Source organism: Lissotriton vulgaris, chromosome 2_1, assembly GCF_964263255.1.
Source record: "Lissotriton vulgaris chromosome 2_1, aLisVul1.2, whole genome shotgun sequence".
Classification (NCBI taxonomy): domain Eukaryota; kingdom Metazoa; phylum Chordata; class Amphibia; order Caudata; family Salamandridae; genus Lissotriton; species Lissotriton vulgaris.
Genome location: NC_141687.1, coordinates 366,390,337 through 366,412,151, shown reverse-complemented (window position 1 = coordinate 366,412,151; position 21,815 = coordinate 366,390,337). Strand labels below are relative to the sequence as shown.

Below are 21,815 nucleotides of genomic sequence, written 5' to 3'. Positions count from 1 at the left end.
ATGGAATACTAGTTTAGCAGCCTTTGATCCCAGGGGTGTAAGTAGGATGAAAAAAGTGGATGGCGGGTGTCTCTCAAAGCGGTGTGGCTGATGTAATTAAGGGTGTGGGTTAAAAACACGCAATGAGAAAAACTGTGCTGGCATATTGTGCCACCCGACTGCTGCTTTTGTCATTGCATCCAGATATACAAAACAACAAGTAACATCATAACTACAAGACAGGACTATTTAGCTTTGTCAACGCAAATTAGCTGCATAAGATAAATAAGCAACAACTATAGCTTGTATACCAACCCACGTAAACTTAACTTGACAGGCACCACAGCCCGCACGGTTGAAAATGCTTCACATGGTGAGACTGTGAAAGAAACATAACGAGCATCTTTGAAGTTACATCAAAGTGCCCGGTCTGAAAGAGCCTAAAAAATGACCTTCCAATGTAGAATAGCCCTATGACCTGAACGGAGTGCTACGCACGGGCAGGATGCAGAGACAGTTGCACATTGGCAGAATTCTGAGGCACAGCAAGCCTCAAACAAAAGGAATGCAGTGCCCTTCTGCTCTCAAGCTAAACTAATGTAGTGTTGGCATGAGGCACAGCCCATTCAGTACTGCTCTTAAACCAATAATTCCATGTAGAGCTGTCCTAAAGCAAATACAACATCCAGTGCTGCCTTGGAGCAGTACCCCCCTGAAGCTGTGATATCTTTAAGCACAGCACAAACATTTCAGCCTTTCAGCAAAACTCCTGCAGTGCTCCCCTTCAGCAGCACCTAATGCAGAGCTGCCCTCCAGTAAATCCTTCATGCAGCGCTACCCTCCTGTAAATCCTTCATGCAGCGCTGCCCTCCTGAAATAAACTTAATGTGAAGGGTGTTATTGTGGTAGTATTAAGATTTTTTTTCATGCTGATGGTAAGGGTACTAATCCAAAACTGAATGCCAATACTGCCAAGTGATTTCACTGCACTTATTTAGTACCAAGCATATGGACAAGACTATATGCAGGAAGGAATTTATCTCTCAGAATTAATCAGTTCAAATCTGCATTTTATTTGCACAATTCTTCTTTTTTGTATTTTTTTCAAAACATTTTTTCATTTCAAAGATACTTTTTGAAGCACATTACAAGTGAACAATACAAAAGATAATCATGTCACAACTCACCTATATACACCATTCATACCAAAAAGACATTGCAATCATACTGTGAACTCATTCAAACTACTAACACTATAAAAGACAATACATTTTTAGTACAATTATATACAATATATGAGCGAGAAACCATAGATATGCATTTTTTGATATGAATCACTTTGATCGACAGATTTGTTCAATTCTCTTATGGTTTCCACGTGAGAAACGTGATATAAAGGGGTCTACGCGTTTCAAACTCCTGAGTTTAGGAGTTCTCGTCAGGACCAATGGCTTTAAATGACAAAAAAGGGGGGACCTGTGTTAATGTATGAACTGTTTCTGCGTGAGCCTACTTGGGTTCAACACCCACTTCTCTATCTCTTACCTCTCTAAGTGTAGCAAGGTGTGCCTCATATATTCAACATCTATCGCGGAGCGGGACCACCTGTGTAGCAAATATACACGTTTATTGGAACAACTTTCTAATAACACCGTTCCGTTACACTCATGCTCAACCTCATACTTACTTCTGGCTTGATATATGTCTCCTTAGTTCTGTATTGGGGAAAGGACAGGGATTATGTCAGTGGCTTGTGTTTAAACTCGAGCTGAAATTCACATGCATAACTCAATGTTCCTTACCGGGTGGTTGGGTGGTAACGCCGAAATTGTTTGCTTTATGATAAATCGAATTGGTGATCACAGGGCGTCTGTGGGGGCCAAGAGCAGAAATGTCTTAGTGAACATTTGCGCGAGGTGGACGTAATTCACCAAAACCTACAAGCACTTTACAGGTCTCAACTGTGTTTCGTAGCGGTTCTTACCGGTAAATGCAACGCTAAAACGCCAGCATCTGTGTCTGGTCGGGCGCGGAGTCGCATCGCGTCTGTGGGGTCAGAAACGGGAATGTCTCAATGAGTATTTGCGCATATGAGGCAAGTTCAAGTGCTTTCAGTGCGAGTTTGTAGTCTTACCTTCAGATCGCTGTGTGCTCCGTTCGGGTCCCGTCCTCCGATCTAGTAATGGAGACACCCGATGGTGTTTTAACTTCCTGGTTTAAATGTCACGTGACTTCCTCAAGTATTGTGGTCGCCATGTTTGAATGGTAGAATTATCAAATGTCGACGCTTAACTTTTATGTCTGTTGGTATATTCCCTTGAAGTTTCCTTGAGGTTCTGGTTGCTCTTATTATTGAGTTATGTTTTTTAACACAAAAGCGTGTATAATTTTGCAATCAGTTCCGGTGGTGTCTCCGTTGGTGGGCTTCTTTGATAGGGGACCTATTCATCAATTAGAACGTCAGTGTCAAGGTTTTCTTATAGTTTGAACATTTCAGATAATTCATTTAATCCATTGGTGGCCGTATTGAATCTGACAATCATTGAGGCCTCTTTTTTAGACAATTTCATGTCTATGTCTCCTCCTCTAGGATCTTGTTCCACCTTAATCAACACCGTCCATCGGAAGTCATTGTCATCATGATTTTTTAATTGCCAGTGACTGACTGGAGGGGCGTTGGGTACCTTCTGTTTTATCCTGGATTTATGTTGCTGTATGCGAGAGCGTACCTCCTGATTGGTTTTCCCAATATATAGGAGGTTGCATGGGCATTTGATCCCATAAATCACAGATTTTGTTTTGCAATTCGTAAAATGCTCATGTTTCCACGATAATCCATTGTGTTTGAACACTGATCCTTCTTCGGTTGAATCGCAGCAATTACATCCTCCACATTTATGGTGACCCTTCACTGGGGGTAAGCCCATCATGCTTCTTAAGTTGGTGGGTGGTTTTGTCGGTAATGCGGCTCTCACCAATTTGTTGGCCAAATTGGATTCTTTCTTGAAGGCGAACAGTGGTGGTTTTTTTAGTTCTTCGCTCAGATTTTTGACCAGATGCCAATTGTTGTTTATAACCTTTTTTAGCATATTTGAATTTGGGCAATAAGTAGTCACTAGGACTATTCGGTCCTGTTTCTTTTTAGGTTTTTTTTCCAGCAGGTGTTCTCTTGGAGTCCACCATGCACGTTTCTTGGAGCGGTGTAGAAGTTTTTTTGGGTACCCCCGATCGATTAGATTGTTTGTCAGTTTTTCGGCATGTTTCTCGTACTCTTGTCTGTCATGACAATTTCTCCAAATTCTCAAATATTGTCCATAGGGTAAGTTTTCTTTGAGACTACGGGGATGATTACTGGTGAAATGCAACAGTCTGTTGCGATCTGTTTCTTTTTTGTGGAGAGTAGTTATTAGATCTCCTTCGTCCGAAGGGTATATCTCCACATCTAGAAATGGGATTTTATTTCTGGAGTTAACAAGGCTGAATTTGATCTCTTGGGTTCTGTTGTTGAGCCACTGATTGAACGATTTTAATTCTTCCTCAGTGCCAGACCATATGAAAAAAACATCGTCGATGAAACGACTCCAATGTTTGATGGCATGTTCAAATGGGTTATTTTGGTAAATGAATTTTTCTTCGTAAATGGACATGAAGAGGATGGCTAACTCGGGGGCAAATGGACAGCCCATAGCTACTCCTCCTGTCTGGAAGTAGAACTCTCCATCAAAAAGAAAGTAATTGTACTTCAAGGCAAACTGTGCTAGCTGTATGATGAATTCTGTTGGAACATGTTCCGGTTTTTCTCATGTTTCCAAATAGTATTTCAAAGCCTGTATTCCTTCATCTTGTGGAATTTGGGTATATAAGGATGTTATATCCATAGTAACCAGCCACTCACTTCCTTTATCAAATTTCACATTTTGTAGTCTGTTGATGAAATCAGTTGTGTCCCTAATGTAGGACTTCACATTAGGAACAAACGGCTTCAGGAAAAAATGTTTTGAAAAAAATACAAAAAAGAAGAATTGTGCAAATAAAATGCAGATTTGAACTGATTAATTCTGAGAGATAAATTCCTTCCTGCAAATAGTCTTGTCCATATGCTTGGTACTAAATAAGTGCAGTGAAATCACTTGGCAGTATTGGCATTCAGTTTTGGATTAGTAGTTAAGGCAGGGTTTGGCCTTACTGTCTGGAAGCCCATACCCAGTTTTGGTTTATCTATGATGGTAAGGGTAGGCATGGGCGAAATTTGCAAATTCGCGTATTTCTCCTCGAAATCGCAAAAACAATCTGCAAATTTGCAAAGTTTCCCACGAAATCGCAGATTTGCCCTGGAGTACTTTCTACTGGCTAATCCAGTAAGTGCTCCCTCATTGGGTAAATGTATAATGCTTTTACTACACTGCAGCTGCGTAAAGGGCCAGAAGATGTGTCTCCAGTGACCATGTATGCCTGAAACACAGGCTGCTGCACACATGGTCACTGGAGACACATCTTCTGGCCCTTTACGCAGCTACAGTGTAGTAAAAGCACTATGGGGCAGATTTACAAGCCGCTTGCGCCTCTTTTGCGCCGCAGTTGCGTCACTTTTGTGACGCAGCGGCAGCACAAAAGATGCGCCATGGTGCTGGTTATAACAACGTGACGCATCTGAGAGATGTGTCACGTTGTAAAGCGCTGCGCCATCAGGAGGCGTTCCGGCGTAGGGGAGGGTATTCCTGCGCAGAAGTACCTCCTAAAAGTGGCTGACTGAAATCTACAAGATTTCACTCAGTCACTTTTAGGCTAATGCTGCGTCAAAACCCTGCACCTGCTTGAAGCAGGCGCAAGGCTTGACGCAGCATTGGGGAGATAGGGCCCCCCAGAGCATTGCTGGAGCTGCGTCGCGCTTGCGACGCAGCTCCAGCAATGCGCTGCTTTTACGGCACAGATGCGTGACGCATCCGTGCCGTTTTTGCCACATGGTGCGCAGCATTGTAAATGCGGCGCCCCATGGGTGGCGGAGCTGCGGCGCACAATAACTGGCGCATCCCTGAGGATGTGCCAGTTATTGTAAATCTGCCCCTATACATTTAGCCAACAAGGGAGCACTTATTGATTAGGCAGTAGAAAGTACTCCAGTTGAGTAGAGGTATTGCACAAAAAGGTGGCATCTTCGTGGACAAACACGCAGGGTGGGATTCATTCTGCCCCCGTTAGACTCGTTTTTTGTGCCCTTCTGCCCTCTGTTAGACTCGTTTTTCCATGTTTTTCTGCCCTTCTGCCCTCTGTTAGACTCGTTTTTCCCTTGCTTTTCTGCCCTTCTGCCCCTTGTTAGACTCGTTTTTTATGCCCTTCTGTCCTCTGTTAGACTCATTTTTCCCTTGTTTTTCTGCCCTTCTGCCCTTCTGCCCTCTGTTAGACTCGTTTTTTGTGCCCTTCTGCCCTCTGTTATTCCCTTGTTTTTCTGCCCTTCTGCCCTCTGTTAGACTGGTTTTTTGTGCCCTTCTGCCCTCTGTTAGACTCGTTTTTCTCTTGTTTTTCTGCCCTTCTGCCCTTTGTTAGACTGCTTTTTGTGCCTTTCTGCCCTCTGCATCACCACATCATCACTCAGCGCCACCACATTATCACTCAGCACCACCACATCATCACTCAGCACCACCACAGCATCACTCAGCGCCACCACAGCATCACTCAGCGCCACCACATTATCACTCAGCATCACCACAGCACCACTCAGCACCACCACTGCATTACTCAGCACCACACCACCACAGCACCACTCAGCGCCACCACAGCATCACTCAGCACCACCACAGCATCACTCAGCACCACCACATTATCACTCAGCATCACCACAGCACCACTCAGCACCACCACAGCATCACTCAGCACCACCACAGCATCACTCAGCACCACCACAGCACCACTAAGCACCACTCAGCACCACCCCAGCATCACTCAGCACCATCCCAGTATCACTCAGCACCACCACAGCACCACTCAGCACCACCACAGCATCAATCTGCGCAATACGTTCTCTCAATGTTTCAAGCTTTATTACAAATGTCACAAAAAGATGTTAATATTTCACTTCTGTTCTTGGATTTTCGTCACAATAAAATACACTGAACAGAATCTTCACAAAAGCTATTTACAAAAGTTTAAGCTATTGCCATTATAAATTAAAATCACTTTTATTTAAGTGAATAATTATTTTAAAAAATTAAAAGCCATTGTAATTTGTAATATTAATACGTCTAAGTCATGTAAATACAAAACATGTTGCATTACAAATGCTATAGGTGTCACATTTGCGAAAGTTATAACTATTGGCATTGTAAATGACAAAGCTATTAATTTAGCTATTTTCAAAACCAACACATAAATAAAAAAAATTGTCATTTACAAGACCAATAGCTCAAACTTTCCTAATGCGAGACCTATTGCATTGCAAATGCTTGTTTTTATATCTGTCAGTGCTTCCTGTTGAGGTTTATTTTTTCGTGACAGGCGCCTCATTGCCTACTTGTAACTATTCTCTGACCCTGCTTCAAGGGTCAGAGCAGGGTCAGAGAATAGTTGCAAGTAGGCAAATAGGCGCCAGGAAGCACTTACAGGCTTACAGCAGCAGGTGCCCAAGTTGAAGTTAATTTCTTTGTAACCCTTTTGTAAAAGGTTACAAAAATTTTGCTTCAACTTTTGCACCTACTGCTGTAACCCTGTAAGTGCTTAGCTGAAAATTCGTCCCCGCTGATTCGCGGATTTGACCACGATTTCGCGAGATTCGCGGGTCGGGAAATCGCGGAAAATCCGCAAATTCCACGAGCGGAACGAATTGTCGGCCCATGCTATAGAGACCCGTCTCGGCATCTGCTTTTCAGAACTGCTGGCGCTCACAGCAACGGCAGGACCGGCCCACCTGAAGCTTTGCTAAACCCTAATAATCATTACCCCGAGCTGGGAGGGGTGCCTAGCGGAGTGGAGTCGCTATCTGTTCAGCCCTGCAGCAGGCACCAGCTCACACCAGCCACAGGCAGGCTGTCACAGAGCTATGGTGATAGTGATGCTCCGGCTAAGCTCTGAAAGCCCGGGCAACATGCACATTCCACAAACATCACTGAAAGTCAAGGTGAGGGCTAGGGACCCAGCATGAGGCCTCAGACTCCAGTTCCTGCCCCTCCCAGCTGCATCATATTGACAATTGTGTTAACAGAGCTCTTTGTGGTGGGAAGAATGCGGCCAATCTCCTGCTGATCTGAGGGAATCAAAAGTGAAAGCAATTGCAAAGCCACACACTGCCTAAAAAGAGTAACTATGCTCTTTCTTCATGAGAACAATGTTTATTTTAAGACATGTAAACAGTAAATCGAGCTCTATTTGTGGGGGTGATAAAATATTAATAGCTATTTAATTGAGAGGAAAGAGGTGGCCTGCACAACAAAAAACGGTAATGTTATCACAGGAAGGTACCAGGCGTCCCGTCTGCCTGCTGGCTGCCTCAATGAAAGTGTGCACACACAGTGTGTGACTAATTTAGAAGAAACACCGTCCGGGCCTTTCACTGACTGCTGGCAGTCTGTCTTCCTGTGAAAGGCCCGCCGGTGTTCCTTTGAAATTAGTCATGCATGCTTTCACTTTCATTCAAGCTGCAGGCAGCCATTGGGTCAGGTCATTAGGCTGTGTTTGTTATTAAAATTATTACTCAATAGTACTTACTTATTTAGTCAGTGGCACAGTGCTCGCCTCTACCACCTCAATCCCACACGAGCTTGATATGTTCTCTTGCGCTAGCCTCCAGCTCGTGACTGATTCCCAAACAACAAACTGGAAAATTCTGGATTAACCCCTCCCCCTGACCCCAGCACACCAATCACTTCTGTCAGCAAGCGTCTCGAGGAAGAGGCAGAGGAGGCCACTGCCACACCCCACTACTTCACTGAAGCTGGGCAGGCCTGCCCACAGCCATTGGAATGAATGGAGAGCTTCTGACACCTCCCTGGGCTAAACAAAATTCGCCCAAATGTAAAGCTGTATTCTGGGAGTGATACACAGGTCCTGCCCACCTGTGTGTCGTCACTGCTCTGCTTTCTGGCTTCAGGTCGAAGAAATCTTCGCCCAGCCAAAAGCATGCACACACAGCAGAGAGCCAAGAGGCAATGCCATCATATCCCACCCCCTCAAAGAAAAACCCGGATTTGCCCATGTTTGTTCACAGAGCAGCCAGCACAATTTATTGCTAGCTGCTCGATGTTCCAGCTCATATTTTTTTTATCCCCCAAAGGTGGCAGGGTGGCGCCCATCTCACCCATGAACACCAGCCAGAGTGGAGATAAGCCCAGAGTGCCTTCTTCTACTGAGGATGGGTAAGGCCACTCAGGATATAGTGAAGGGCTCACTGAGAATGAGTTACTTGTTGAAAGAGTAGTGTTGTAATTTGGCAGCGATTGGGTTAGCATTAGCAGAAGCCATCCTGTATTTAGAGGCTATCTTGTCTGTTTTGTGGAATCCATTTTGTATTTCTGGCAGCCACTTTGTTTGCCATATGCTACCATGTGTATGCCATGTGCTGTTGCCTGCTCTTGAAATCTGCCTAGAGACAGGTTATATTTAGCCTCTTCCACTTTGCACATGCTCAGTTGAGCTTGCGCCTGTCCATGCAGCTGCTGTTAGTCTGTAAATGTCAGGATGTGTTCACCAGAATTAGCAACTGTTAGCTCCTCCCACTTGTTGACTTTGCATTTTCTGTATGACCTTATATGTGCCTAAAACCTACTTCTAGTACTTGTACCACCTTCTTTTGAGCCCCTGTGTGAGTATAAAATGACCAAGCTCCTTCTCTTCAGTGTGCTACTTCATACATTGCCGAAGGGTGTTGTGCGGCTGTAGTTCCACCTCATGGGGTTAATAAACTTTGTATTTTCTATTCCAGTTTCTGTGCCAACTTCTATCCTATTGGTCTGAGGACTTGTGCAGAGAAGGGCGAACCAATTACACTGGTAGGCCTTGCTGAGGCTCACCTCCACTGTAGGGCTTGGGACTCTGCACTGAAGAGTAAAGTATTAAGTTCAGGGAGCCTCACAAAACCCTGAGCCAGATCTGGGTAGATGTTATAGACTTTTCAGTCATAACACTAGGTGGCTGGTTGAAAGGTAACCAGGTGCAATGCTATGATTGGCTTTGTAATTTAATTATGAAAGAGTATCTATCAAGTAACTGCATTTCGGCAAAATTGCCTCAGTATTTGGTAGACCTAGGTCAAGCCTCTCCCCAAGAATTGAGAAAGAAGGCTGACAATTGGGTCAAGACTAGGGTGTCCAAAATTTTGCATGGAGTGGTTACCAAAATAAAGACATTACTTTGCCCCCCCAAAGGGAAAGAGAGTGGGCAGTCTAAGGATAAAAACAAAGAGTTCTCTAAATGCCCCAAAAACCTCTTCATGACGGTTGGCACAGAGACAATACACAGTCCAAGGAAGGGTAAAAAGGTAAAAACTGGGATCTCAAGTAGGCTTGGTGCTTTCTATATAAAGCATGGGCACCGCACGGGAGACCCTACTTGTACCAAAAAGGTTCCCCTTAGTGCACCTGCAATTCCTGCTATAGTAGTGAGTTTCCACATAGTATACCTGGTGTTACCTGACCATGTCAGAGAGCACACTGAAGCCACTTTAGTTTCAGAGAGTGGGGTGGATATTGCTGCCCTTGCTGTCTGGCCCAGTAACCTAGAGAAATACAGTCAACCGCCAGATATCAGTGGGGTTAGAGTGGAAGCACTGAGCGATGCAGGTGCAAGTGTCATCATGGTGACTGAGAAACTGACATCCCCAGAGCAGTAATTGACTGGAAAATCCCAATCATCAATGCTGATAATCAAATGAAGGTCTATCCTATGGCAATTGTGTCTTTAGAATGGAAAGGGATTAGTGGCCAAAAGAAGGTGATCGTACCCTTTGGAATTCCTTTTTGCCTGTCTGCTAGGAAATGATCTGGAGCCCTCAGCTTGGTCTGAGGTACAACTTAACTCCCATGCAGCCATGCTAGGAATATCTGAATTGGTGCAGAGAATTCAAGACAATGCCACATCACTGCTCCTCAGCCTACCGTTTTGGGCCAAATTCAACCTGGCCTTTTTTCCATACGGCAGTAAGCTGCAGGTAGAATGATCACCTTTAATGCAACATGAACAGATCAATCCATGGGACTGTACTCGACAATTCTGTTTAATTTTATGAAAGTTTGATGGAAGAATCCCATCAGTTTTGACAGCCATTTACCAAATTAATTTGTTTTTACTTTCAAAAACAAACTCCTAAAGCATGAGTTTCTTCTTAAAATTAGTGACACCCCCAAACCATGGGAGGTTTGTCCCAGAATATGGGGGTCACTAAAGTTTATTTTCCTGTCTATGCGATCCTGTTACTTTCTGGCGGTTACAGACAGAAAAACAAGCATTTGCAATGCAATCGGCCTTGCCTCTGGGACCTTATATGTATTTAGATATGCAGCACACTAGCCTGGGTAGATCTACTGTTCTTTAACATGGAGGGAAAGTAAGCACCAAACTGCGGAACACGTAAGGTATGGGAAGTCACAGAGAAAAATACTGTCTATCAACAAGAAATTGTATTGGCCAAAGCTCTGTTTTTAATATAAAATCAGCCCCTTCGGTGTTCATATCACTGAAAATACAAGAGTTGAATAAAATATTATTGTCTATGGGTGCTCGTTGAATAAAAGTTTCTGTGGCCTGGAATCTATGGAATGCTAAATCATTCTGGTATTTTACTGACCTCTGCTGGTCGTTTTCTATCAAGAAAGTTAAATAGAAGCAGTTGCTAGATAAAGTAATAAAGAAAGTCCCTAAGTAGAAAGCAAGTCCTTGGGCTGATCTGCAGACCTAAAAAACACCCACCCTAAACATTGAAGGGACTGTTGTCCTTCCTTCAATGGTCACTACTATTTTAGGATGTCGGAAGGGTGAGGGTTTGGTGGGCATAATACTGTGCTGCGTTTACAAAAGTGTACTTGCTTGCCAAACTCTAAATCAGGCACCTGGGTCCTCCCATTACAAACTAATGACTTTGATTCGTACAAGTTGATAAGTTGGTATGTGCAACTGGGACTCCTCTCACACTCCACAACAATCTATGTGTATATACTGCGATACATGCTGCACGATGTTTAGAGCATTTCTTCGAATCTCAGACACTTCATCCAACATCTTCTGCATAGGACAAATTGTATCGAATATACATCCAACCACAAACCTCCAGAGTGACACCCATGAATAAACATGAATAAATGAGAAGCAGACCTGTGTACCACTATGCAAATGCTCGAATACAACATAATACAATGTTCAGTTATACACTTCGTGATTAATAGAGTCACATTCCTTCATTAATCAGTCATAAACTCCTAGTTACCCTATTTCTTGGATGAGACATTATTTACTTACTTGAATCCTAAAAACATAGCCTGCAGCCAGATGTACGAGAATACAAGCATCACAATCATGGTGGGAAATGCAAATCCGAACCAGGAGGCAAAGTTAATGACATTGTTATTGTCCGGGAACAGCCTGCATGAAAAAACATAGAACAATTATATCAAGAATCTTTCACACCACAGATATATCTTTAATTGCTATCTGATTAAGCCTATAGATTTCACTGACAGGGTGAGCGGATTGCTCCATTAATCTGTGAAGCCATGACTCCAGTTTTTATCTTATGCACAGCATTATTATTAGGTGGTTTGGTTTTATTGGCTTAATTTAAGTGAACCGTGAACTACAATTCCCAGAATGCACTGATTTGTGAAGTGAAAGCTAGTATTGGAAACCTGTTGTGTCAGAGATGTAGAGTCAGATGGTCACCCCACCACAGGAGAGAGGGCTGGAGGTTTATTTTACCTATGGAAATTAAACTAAATAACATGAGGGCAATCAATGGGTAGACTACCATCCAGAAGAAAGGCATCCAGGTGTTACTTATAAATACCCAGGAATTCCAGGTTCAAATTAATACAAACTTATATGATACACAGGGCCTATCTATCCCCAAACAAAATGATATTTTCAGATATTTTCACACTACCAAAGCAGAATGCCCATGCTGTTGGCAGTCCGACGTGGACCTGCTTCACATGCTTTGGTCTTGCGCCTCCATTCAAGGGTATTGGAGTGAGGTCGCTGCAGCCCTGAAGCATTGCACTGATGCCTCCTTTTCGCCCGCATGGGAAATCTGCATTTTAGAGGTGTATGCCAGAACTAAAAAAAATAGCGTTACATCTAGATTCAGAGACCTAGGTTTAATAACTGCCAATCTCTTAATTACAAAACGGTGGAAGCAGGCTGACCCCCCAGATATAAACAGCTGGAAGATATGGGCAAAGGCAGAAAGTATGGCGCTACACAGGGAGGAGAGAGCGGGGCTCCTCAAATACCCCATAGCGCAACAATGGGACGTCATGCTTGCGGCCTTCAGGAATGAAGTAAGCGGGGAGGGCAGTGACACTTAGTGACTAAATGGTATGCTACTTGAGGGTCCCGGGTGGCAGGGAGAGGGATGGGGGTGGATGTGTGTCGTAGTTCACTGGACGATACCCTTGGGGGCAGTCTGAGATACTAAGGACCCTGTTCTTTCCTGTCCCGGCGCCTAGTGCTGCGGCATCGACCTATTGCATCCTCATGAGTCCGACTTGAGTCCCCAAGTAGTTATTTATGCTGTAACCGGTACCACACACAGTAAGGCAATAGTTAACATATTTTTTCCAGATAGGAGCCTTTTAGTGTTGTTGTTTAGTACGTTAATTTAGATAAAATATGCTTTATTGATATAACTGTTGTTATAATCATTTGTCATCACTTTTCTTCTTTAGCAAAGCCCGCTCTGTTGTAATATCGAATAGGTCACATGTATGGATCTCCAGCGCCTGGTAATGTTGTGTCAATTAGACGCAAAGGATTTAAATACTATGTGTTAGAAATGGGGACTTCTGGTTGGCTAAGACCCTATGTGTAGTTCACAAAATTTTACATAGAAAGGGTCCTCATATCTTGAAGGGACTCTGCACCTTCTATACCCCGACGCACGATCTTCGCTCTGCAGATCTCCACCTGGCCTGTACTACGAGGGAACGAAGGAGCAGAGCGGGAGGACGCTTATTTAAGCACAAGGCTCCACTACTTTGGAACTCTATCCCTCTACAAGCACGATCCACTACACATCATCAGTGTTTCCACAAGTTAATTGAAACTTGGCTATTTTCGTCAATCTAACCTGCAGATCTGTGGAGGCCGGTATTACACTCCCTCTCCACACGCAGCGCGCAGCCGCTCTGTCACGCATGTCTGTAAGCGCTGGGACGCCCCGTTGCTGGGGTAGCCATGCGCTTTATAAAACACCTCAACATAACATAACATAACAAGGCTTGCACCAAAGCCAGCAGAAACCACCACTCTAGTCAGGGCAAGGAAGTTACACGCCAAAGATAACCCCTGCTCACCCCCTTGGTAGCTTGGCACAAGCAGTCAGGCTTATCCCGGAGCGATGTGTAAAGCGTTTGCGCGCGCACCCAGCAACAACACCCAAGGCCCACCACAAAGGAAACTCCACACAAGGTTATATATAAAAATAGCCTTTGTATTATACCAAACACATTAGATTATAAACACACAATTTACACTGTGCCAAGTGGCACAGGCAGAATTTACAGGAGATTATATACACGGGACAGGGCCACGTGGACCACTGTCAGGAAAAAGCACTTTTAGAACTAGCACTTTGTAGGAATAGCACTTAGAACATGGAATAATTGTAGCACCAAATAGCAACTGTAGCACACAACCAGTAAAGGTAAAAGGTAAGTACACGCTATGCAATCCTAAACACTTTAGGCATATATCACGCAGGGAACCATAAACTCACTAGCCTAACTATACTAGGTAAAACAACCTCCTAAGCATAAAAATACATTTAGGGGTATAGGGCGGCATAAAGGCATTGCATATTATGCAGAAATCACATTAGGCAGGTAATCACATTTCCGCCAAAATATCACAGAACTGACTCCAAGCCAGCTTGGCCTCTCAGGGGCTCACAGGAGCAATGTCCAGAATGTCTGGGCTGACTGTGCAGGCAGCCAAAGAAGAATGCGCATGGGATCCGGGGGGCCTAAACAATGCGGCTGCCCACTAAGTGCTGGGCAGCTGGGGAACTGAGCCTGGCACCAGCCTGAAACCTTGGCTCTCCTCTGGGCTTTCAAATAGACAATGGTGCCCCCTACAACAACGTTGGAGCCACGGGGCTCGGAATACCAAAAATGCTGCCCCACTGTGGGAGCGGCCCGCTGCCTGCCGGGGCGCTCTAACTCCAAATATGCCCCCTAGGCGTAGTAGCCCGCAGGCTCTAAATCATGCAGCTGCTGTGAGCCTCGTGGGCTCTAATTTAACAAAGAATGCCCCACTACGTTGGAGTCCCGCTCGGGGGGCTCGTGAGCCCTAAAACAAAATGTGCCCCAAATCACGTTGGAGGCTCTTGGCTCTGAAGACAGTACCGGCCCCTGGCTCCACTCACTGGTCTCTTACGGGGGACTCCTCTTTGTCTGGTCAGCAGGAGAGCTCCCGCTCCTCGGGGCTCTCCCTCCGTACTCTTCGGCGGCACTCCAGGGCTCCCCTTTGCTCTTGGGAGCCTCGGGGGAGAGGCGCCGGCTTCCTCTTACTGCGTCGGGTAGAGACAGGGTGGGCTCCCGTCCTCTCTGGTTCACTCTCTTGGGGCAGCCAATAGGAGCGCGGCCTTGGGCGTCGAGCCTCCGGCTCCGGGACGCCTAGGCCAATGACAGGGCGGCCCTCACCTCGAGCCCCCAGGGCGGCGGCGGCGAAGTTTCTCGGGGCAACCGAGGGGCACCCTCCAAAATTGTAATATCAAGCGGGGTGGGCACCCGTTATGAATAATAATGCGGCAAGGTCCCTGGTGGGTGGGCACCCGCTCAGGACATAACAAATCGGCGAATATGCGGCAGGCAGTGTGGGGTGGGCACCCGCGCCGCAACAAGCCCAATTACGGGGGAAACTCCACGTAGCAGCGTCATGCTGCAGGCCCCAGCTACCATCCTGGGGGCAAAACACAGTGCTTCTCAGCCCAAAAAGTCAAGCGTTTCTCCAGTAGTAGAGATACAGCGCTCCCCAGGCGCTGTAGGACACAAAAGTCCAGGAAAGTCTAACAGAAGTCCTTAGGAAGGCAGGGGGCAAAGGCTGGGCCGAGGCTAGCTCATAGGGCCCTCCAGGCAGGGAGGCAGTCCTCAGTGGTGGTCCTCCTGGCGCCCAGCAGCAGCAGCAGGCCCCTGTCAAGTTAGGATCAGGAAGAGAACATTTTCATGGGATCACAGCCCCTCTTTTATACGCATATTCCTTTGTCTCTGGCTGCAGGGTGGAGGGAAAACAAGACGAAGCTGGTTCTGGAGCACTCTGTTGAGCTCTGCCCCTCTCCCGATTCACTGGGCTAGGGACATCAGTCGCACCACAGGGGGCGGAACCAGCCTTGTATAGGGAAGGCCCAGCCCTATTCATGTTTCACGTGTACTCCTCCCACCCATCTGGATGTAAATCTCCCTATTCACCACCGGGGCAGACCCATCCTGACTCCTGGAGCCATGCTCACCAGCCAGCTCCAGCCAATCACAAGCCAGACAATCACTTCACATTTATTACACAGACATGCCAGTTTCTAGAAGTAGCCCTTCTACACTAGACACATTAACGCCACACACATCATCGCGCAGCATTCAATCTCACGAGTCCGCACATACCAAATTCGACCCTGCACTCCCCAGGCATCAGGAACTACCATGGACACTCCCATTCCCCTTGCATTCCTATGGGAGGGGAGGCCAATCACACCACACGCATGCACTTTACACTGGGACACAGTGTTAAAGTGCGCAGAAGCCAAAAATAACTAACACCAAGTCTCATACCAAAGCAAAAAGTTTAGGGGTGAACCTGCCAGAAGGGCTAAGTCCAACACAACCCCCTTCCAGCCAAAACGCAGGGTAGACCAATCACCACCGTGATGGGCTTCCCTGCTTTGGGCGATAGAACACGGACGCGGGCCCGCAACTGCAGGGATACCCTCCTGTTCTACGCCACTGTGAACCCAAGAAGTTCCTTCTAAAAACGTTGTCTGGAACAACTGGGCTACCCCACTGGTACTCCCAAGCTGTCCGCGGCCAGGACCAGCCCCTAGGCCACCCAGGTGCCACTGGTCCTTGCCCATTCGCAGAGTGGGGGGTAGTAACCCCTGGTACATAGTAGCCATTCTCCACTCTTCCTCTCCTCAGGCCAGTTCTAGACTGCCACTGATCCTTTAGCCTAGGGTCTACACCATCAGGCGGACTAGAAGTCATGGGTGAGGCTCTCCTCCCCCTACCTCTCCTTCTAGGGTTCCACCCTCTCCTCCTTCAAGGGGTACCCATAGAACATCACTCTCCCAACCTAGGGTTTAACCCCTCGGGTTGCACCGGGTTCAGAGGCGGGGACTCCCACCCTTTGCACCCCCTTCCTGAGTTCTGCACCCTCCCAACTGGAGTGGTATCCCTGGAAGATGAACCTGTTGGGACACTGGTTACAGACGTCCTTCCCTCCAGGTCAGGCGGATCCTGAACCTGACCTCCCAACCTTGGGTCTAAAACCTTTGGTAGGATACTTGCCTGGCACTCCAGGACTTCTGGGGACTTACACACCATCCCCCTGAGGCTAACACATGACTCATATGTTGTGTGACCGTCTGTCTAGCGCAGATCTCCCGTCCCCAGTCCATCTGACAGTGCACGAAGATCCCCCAGAACAGAAGTGGTGTCACCCCGGTCCCTCCAAGGCCACATAGCCTTACTGGCTAGTCCCTGGTCCACTGGTTCTTCCACTGGGGAACACATTCCCCATTCACTCCTCCCTTCGGACTTCTGTGTCCTCCCAAATTGAGTGGCACTGCCGCACGCTAGAACCACAGGAGCTCTGTTTACAGATGCTCCAGGTCCTCTATACACTAGGAAATCCTCCTCAAATGGACTAACAACTAACAGGACAGCCTAGGTCTCCAACCTGGTGTTCCCTCAAGAAACCCTCCAGGCGCTGATACAGGGCTTCAGGCGTCTGGGGACTCTTGGTTAAGCATGGGCGAATTTTGCGAATTTGCGATCCGCGAATTAGCGGATTTGCGAATTCGCGATCTGCAAAATTCGCGAATTTGTGCGAATTTGCGGATTTTTGTTTTTTTGCGTGTTCGCAGAGTTTTTTGCGTGTTCGCGGGGTTTTTTGCGTGTTCGCAGGTATTTTTGCGTCTTCGCGAGCCGCTTGCATAGCGAAGTGTCCCATGCAGTCGTTTATGGGAGAGGGAGAGATAGATAGATAGATAGATAGATAGATAGATAGATAGATAGATAGATAGATAGATAGATAGATATATAGATAGATAGATAGATAGAGAAAGAGAAAGAGAGAGGGAGAGAGAGAACGAGAGAAAGAAAGAGAGGGCGGATCTCTGAAGGGCCAGATTCCTGAGTTGCCCCTACAGAACATACAGCTTTTTATTTTTAGCAAAATGCATATGAAAATTGTGCTCTAAAGGTCTCTTTTAGTTTAACCCCTCCTGACAACTCAAAATGGGTGTATTTGCCATCCTCTCCCTTCTTCCTGTTTTTTATATCTGTAAGTGCTTCCTGATGAGGTTTAATTCCTTGGACAGGTGCCTCGTTGCCTACTTCTAACTATTCTCTGACCCTGCTTCAAGGGTCAGAGCAGGGTCAGAGAATAGTTGCAAGTAGGCAACAAGGCACCAGGAAGCAATTAGCAGCAGGTGTCCAAGTTGAAGTTAATTTGTTTGTAACCCTTTTGTAAAAGGTTACAAAGAAATTAGGTTCAACTTTTGCACCTGCTGCTGTAACCCTTGCTTGGCTGAAAATTCGTCCCCGCTGATTCGCGGATTTTACCGCGATTTCGCGAGATTCGCGGATCGCGAAATCGCAGAAAATCCGCAAATTCGCCCGCGAAACGGATTTTACGCCCACCCTTACTCTTGGTCACACACTCACTCCTATTCCACTGAGACAGGTCGGGAGCTCCTATACCCCTCTCACTACTCTGGGACCTAGCTGGGCTACTCTGAGCCTCTTCCCCAATACTGGACGGGAAGATATCTGAACCACTACTTTTGGAATCACTCCCTAATGCCTCTACAGAACCATGGGCACTTTCCCAACCTTCTGCTTCCTCTGCAAGTTTCCAAGGACAAAAGCATTCAAACTTCAACAGGTGCTGGCACAACTCTGGACAAAAACTACTGAGCAGCTGCTCTTTGATAAACATATTCACTACTCCCTCCCTCTTCTGTTCTGGGTTATCCATCAGCCAAATCATCAGTGCATCATGACAGTCATCCGCAAAATCCCCCCAACACTGGTGAGACAGTTTCTTACTGTCCATGAACTTCTACCTGTACTCCTCCTCTTGGGAACAAGGTACCATACTTTGGGAACTGGGAATCTGACTTCCTGCACTGAAGTCTATATCGCTGCCACCACTGGACTCAACCCTCCCTGGGGAATCCAGAAAACTATAACTGCGCTCAGGGGATAATCTACCCTCTAGAGCTAATTTCTCTCTGGTGAAGGCCCTCTCAGCCTCCTCCATCCTCTCCTACCCTAAGACCCTCTCAGTCTCTAGCTTTTGCTGTTCAAGGCCCAACGCCTTAAGACTCAACTCCTGAGCCCATAATGCCTTTTTCTCCTCTAAGGCGAACTTCCTATTCTCCATATGCTCATAGCTCCCATTCTGGAGTTTCTCTAAAGCCAGCTGATGCTCCCTTTCTTCCCTCCTATCTACCCACTCCTCTGGGGACAGGGAAAGGGATGAGGCACTGCCTCCGACACTGGACCCAGCAAGAGACTCCCTATCTATTGGGTCTTCACTATCTACTGGCGTCCATGCTGTGTCATCTTCTTCCTCCTCTTCAGATTCTTCAGGGCTCCCCACAGACCTACTACCCTCATGGCATGAGGCCCGGGCCCTTTCCTCCTCACTGCGCTCAAGATCCCATTGACCCTTTTGACATAGGAGCAGGTTGTCCCTCAGTTTGGACTGGGTGTCTGACTCACCCACCTCTATGTCTCCCTCTTCACAGAACCTTACCAACGCTAACATACTGTATCTAAACAGACCACAGAAATCAAAAGCAGGCTCCATTTTGCCGGACGTTCTCGAGAAAAGTTTAACACAAGGAACCTAGCTGTCTGAGCTAAAACAGGAGTACACAATTCACAAAGGACACCTTTAGGAGAAGAAATAATGGAACTTGAAAAAAAATCAATAATCCCCAAAATGTGATTATCTAAAATGCAGAGTATTGTGGTGCAGCCAATTGCCGCTGTGGTACAGCGCAAACACAAGCCCTTTCCCACCGCTGTTCACCAATGTTAGAAATTGGGACTTCTGGTTGGCTAAGGCTTGCGCCAAAGCCAGGCAGAAACCAGCACTCTAGTCAGGGCAAGGAAGTTGCACGCCAAAGATAACCTCTGCTCACCCCCTTGGTTGCTTGGCTTGAGCAGTCAGGCTTATCCCGGAGCGATGTGTAAAGCATTTGCGCGAGCACCCAGCAACAACACCCAAGGCCCACTACAAAGGAAACTCCACACAAGGTTATATATAAAAATAGCCTTTGTATTATACCAAACACATTAGATTATAAACACACAATTTACACTGTGCCAACTGGCACAGGCAGAATTTACATGGGAATATATACACCGGACAGGGTCACGTGGACCACTGTCAGGAATAAGCACTTTTAGAACTAGCACTTTGTAGGAATAGCACTTATAACATGGAATAATTGTAGCACCAAATAGCAATTGTAGCACACAACCAGTAACCACTGGTAAACGGTAAGTACACGCTATGCAATCCTAAACACCTTAGGCATATATCACGCAGGAAACCATGAACTCACTAGCATAACTATACTAGGTAAAATAACCTCCTAAGCATAAAAATACATTTAGGGGTATAGGCATAAAGGCATTGCATATTATGCAGAAATCACATTAGGCTGGTAATCACATTTGCGTCAAAATATCACAGAACCGACCCCATTTCCCGTCACCTGAGAGACCTTCATTGGCTCACCGTCAACAAGAGAATAACGCTCCGTCTTATCACCCACGCACACAAAGCCCTCTATGACCTAGGACCTAAATACCTGAACACACGCCTGACCTTTTACACCCCCGCCCACCCAACTACGATCAGCCAATCAAGCCCTCGCCACGATTCCACGTATCCGTAAAACAACCATGGGAGGAAGATCTTTCTCCTACCTGGCGGCCAAAACCTGGAACCCTCTCTCCACCCACCTCCGCCTTACACAGAACCACCTCTCCTTCAGAAAACAACTCAAAACTTGGCTATTTGATAAATAACAACCCCCCACCCCCCTCAAGCGCCTTGAGACCCTCTGGGTGAGTAGTGCGCTATACAAATTTTAACTTGACTTGACTTGGGGCTCACAGGAGCAATGTCCAGAATGTCTGGGCTGGTTGTACAGGCAACCAAAGAAGAATGCGCAAGGTTACGGGGGGCCTAAACGATGCAGCTGCCCACTAAGTGATGGGCAGCTGGGGATCTGATCCTGGCACCAGCGTGCACCCTGGCTCTCCTCTGGGCTTTCAAATAGACAATGGTGCCCCCCAAAACAACGTTGGAGCCACGGGGCTTGGAATATCAAAAATGTTGCCCCACTGTGGGAGCGGCCCGCTGCTAGCCGGGGCCGCTCTACTTCCAGAAATGCCCCCGAGGCATTGGGGACCGCAGGCTCTAAATCATGCAGCTGCGGTGAGCCTCGTGGGCTCTAATTTAACAAAGAATGCCCCACTACGTTGGAGTCCCACTCGGGGGACTCGTGAGCCCTAAAACAAAACGTGCCCCAAATCACGTTGGAGCCTTTCTGGCTCGGAATCTTTAAACTGCCCCCGGGAGCCTCGTGGCTCTGAAGACAGTACCGACCCCTGGCTCCACTCACTGGTCTCTTGCGGGGGACTCCTCTTTGTCTGGTCCGCAGGAAAGCTCCCGTTCCTCTGGGTTCTCCCTCCCTACTCTTCGACGGCACTCCGGGGCACCCCTTTGCTCTTGGCAGCCTTGGGGGAGAGGCACCGGCTTCCTCTTGCTGTGTTGGGTGGAGGTGGGGTGGGCTCCCGTCCTCCCTGGTTCCCTCTCCTGGGGCAGCCAATAGGAGCGCGGCCCTGGGCATCGAGCCTCCGGCTCCGGGAAGCCTAGGCCAATGACAGCGCGGTCCTCACCTCGAGGCCCCGGGCCAGCGGCGGTGAAGTTTCTCGGGGCAACCCAGGGGTAGGCACCCTCCGAAATTGTAATATCAAGCAGGGTGGGCACCCGGGATGAATAATAATGTGGCAAGGTCCCTGGCGGGGTGGGCACCCGCTCGGGACATAACAAATCGGCGAATATGCGGCAGGCAGTGCGGGGTGGGCACCCGCGCCGCAACTAGCCCAATCACAGTAGAAACTCCACTAAGCAGCGTTGCGCTGCGGGCCCCAGCTACCCTTCTGGGGCTTCTCAGCCCAAAAAGTCAAGCGCTTCTCCTGTAGTAGAGGTACAGCGCTCCCCAGGCGCTGTAGGACACAAAAGTCCAGGAAAGTCTAACAGAAGTCCTTAGGAAGGCAGGGGGGCAAATTCTGGGCCCAGGGGCCAGCTCACAGGGCCCTTCAGGCAGGGAGGCAGTCTCCAGTGGCAGTCCTCCTGGTGCCCAGCAGCAGCAGCAGGCCCCCCCTCAAGTTAGGATTAGGAAG

At 47.1% G+C, this 21,815-nt stretch overlaps 1 protein-coding gene across 1 annotated transcript in view; it reads right to left on the bottom strand.

Annotated features, from left to right (window-relative positions):
• Positions 1 to 21,815, bottom strand: part of LOC147730363 (solute carrier family 13 member 2-like) — a 553,046-nt gene that overhangs the window by 324,326 nt on the left and 206,905 nt on the right. Inside the window, exon 5 of the mRNA XM_086955166.1 lies at positions 11,419 to 11,541. Within this exon, the coding sequence (XP_086811292.1) occupies positions 11,419 to 11,541 (123 nt within the window). The remainder of the gene's footprint in view (positions 1 to 11,418; positions 11,542 to 21,815) is intronic.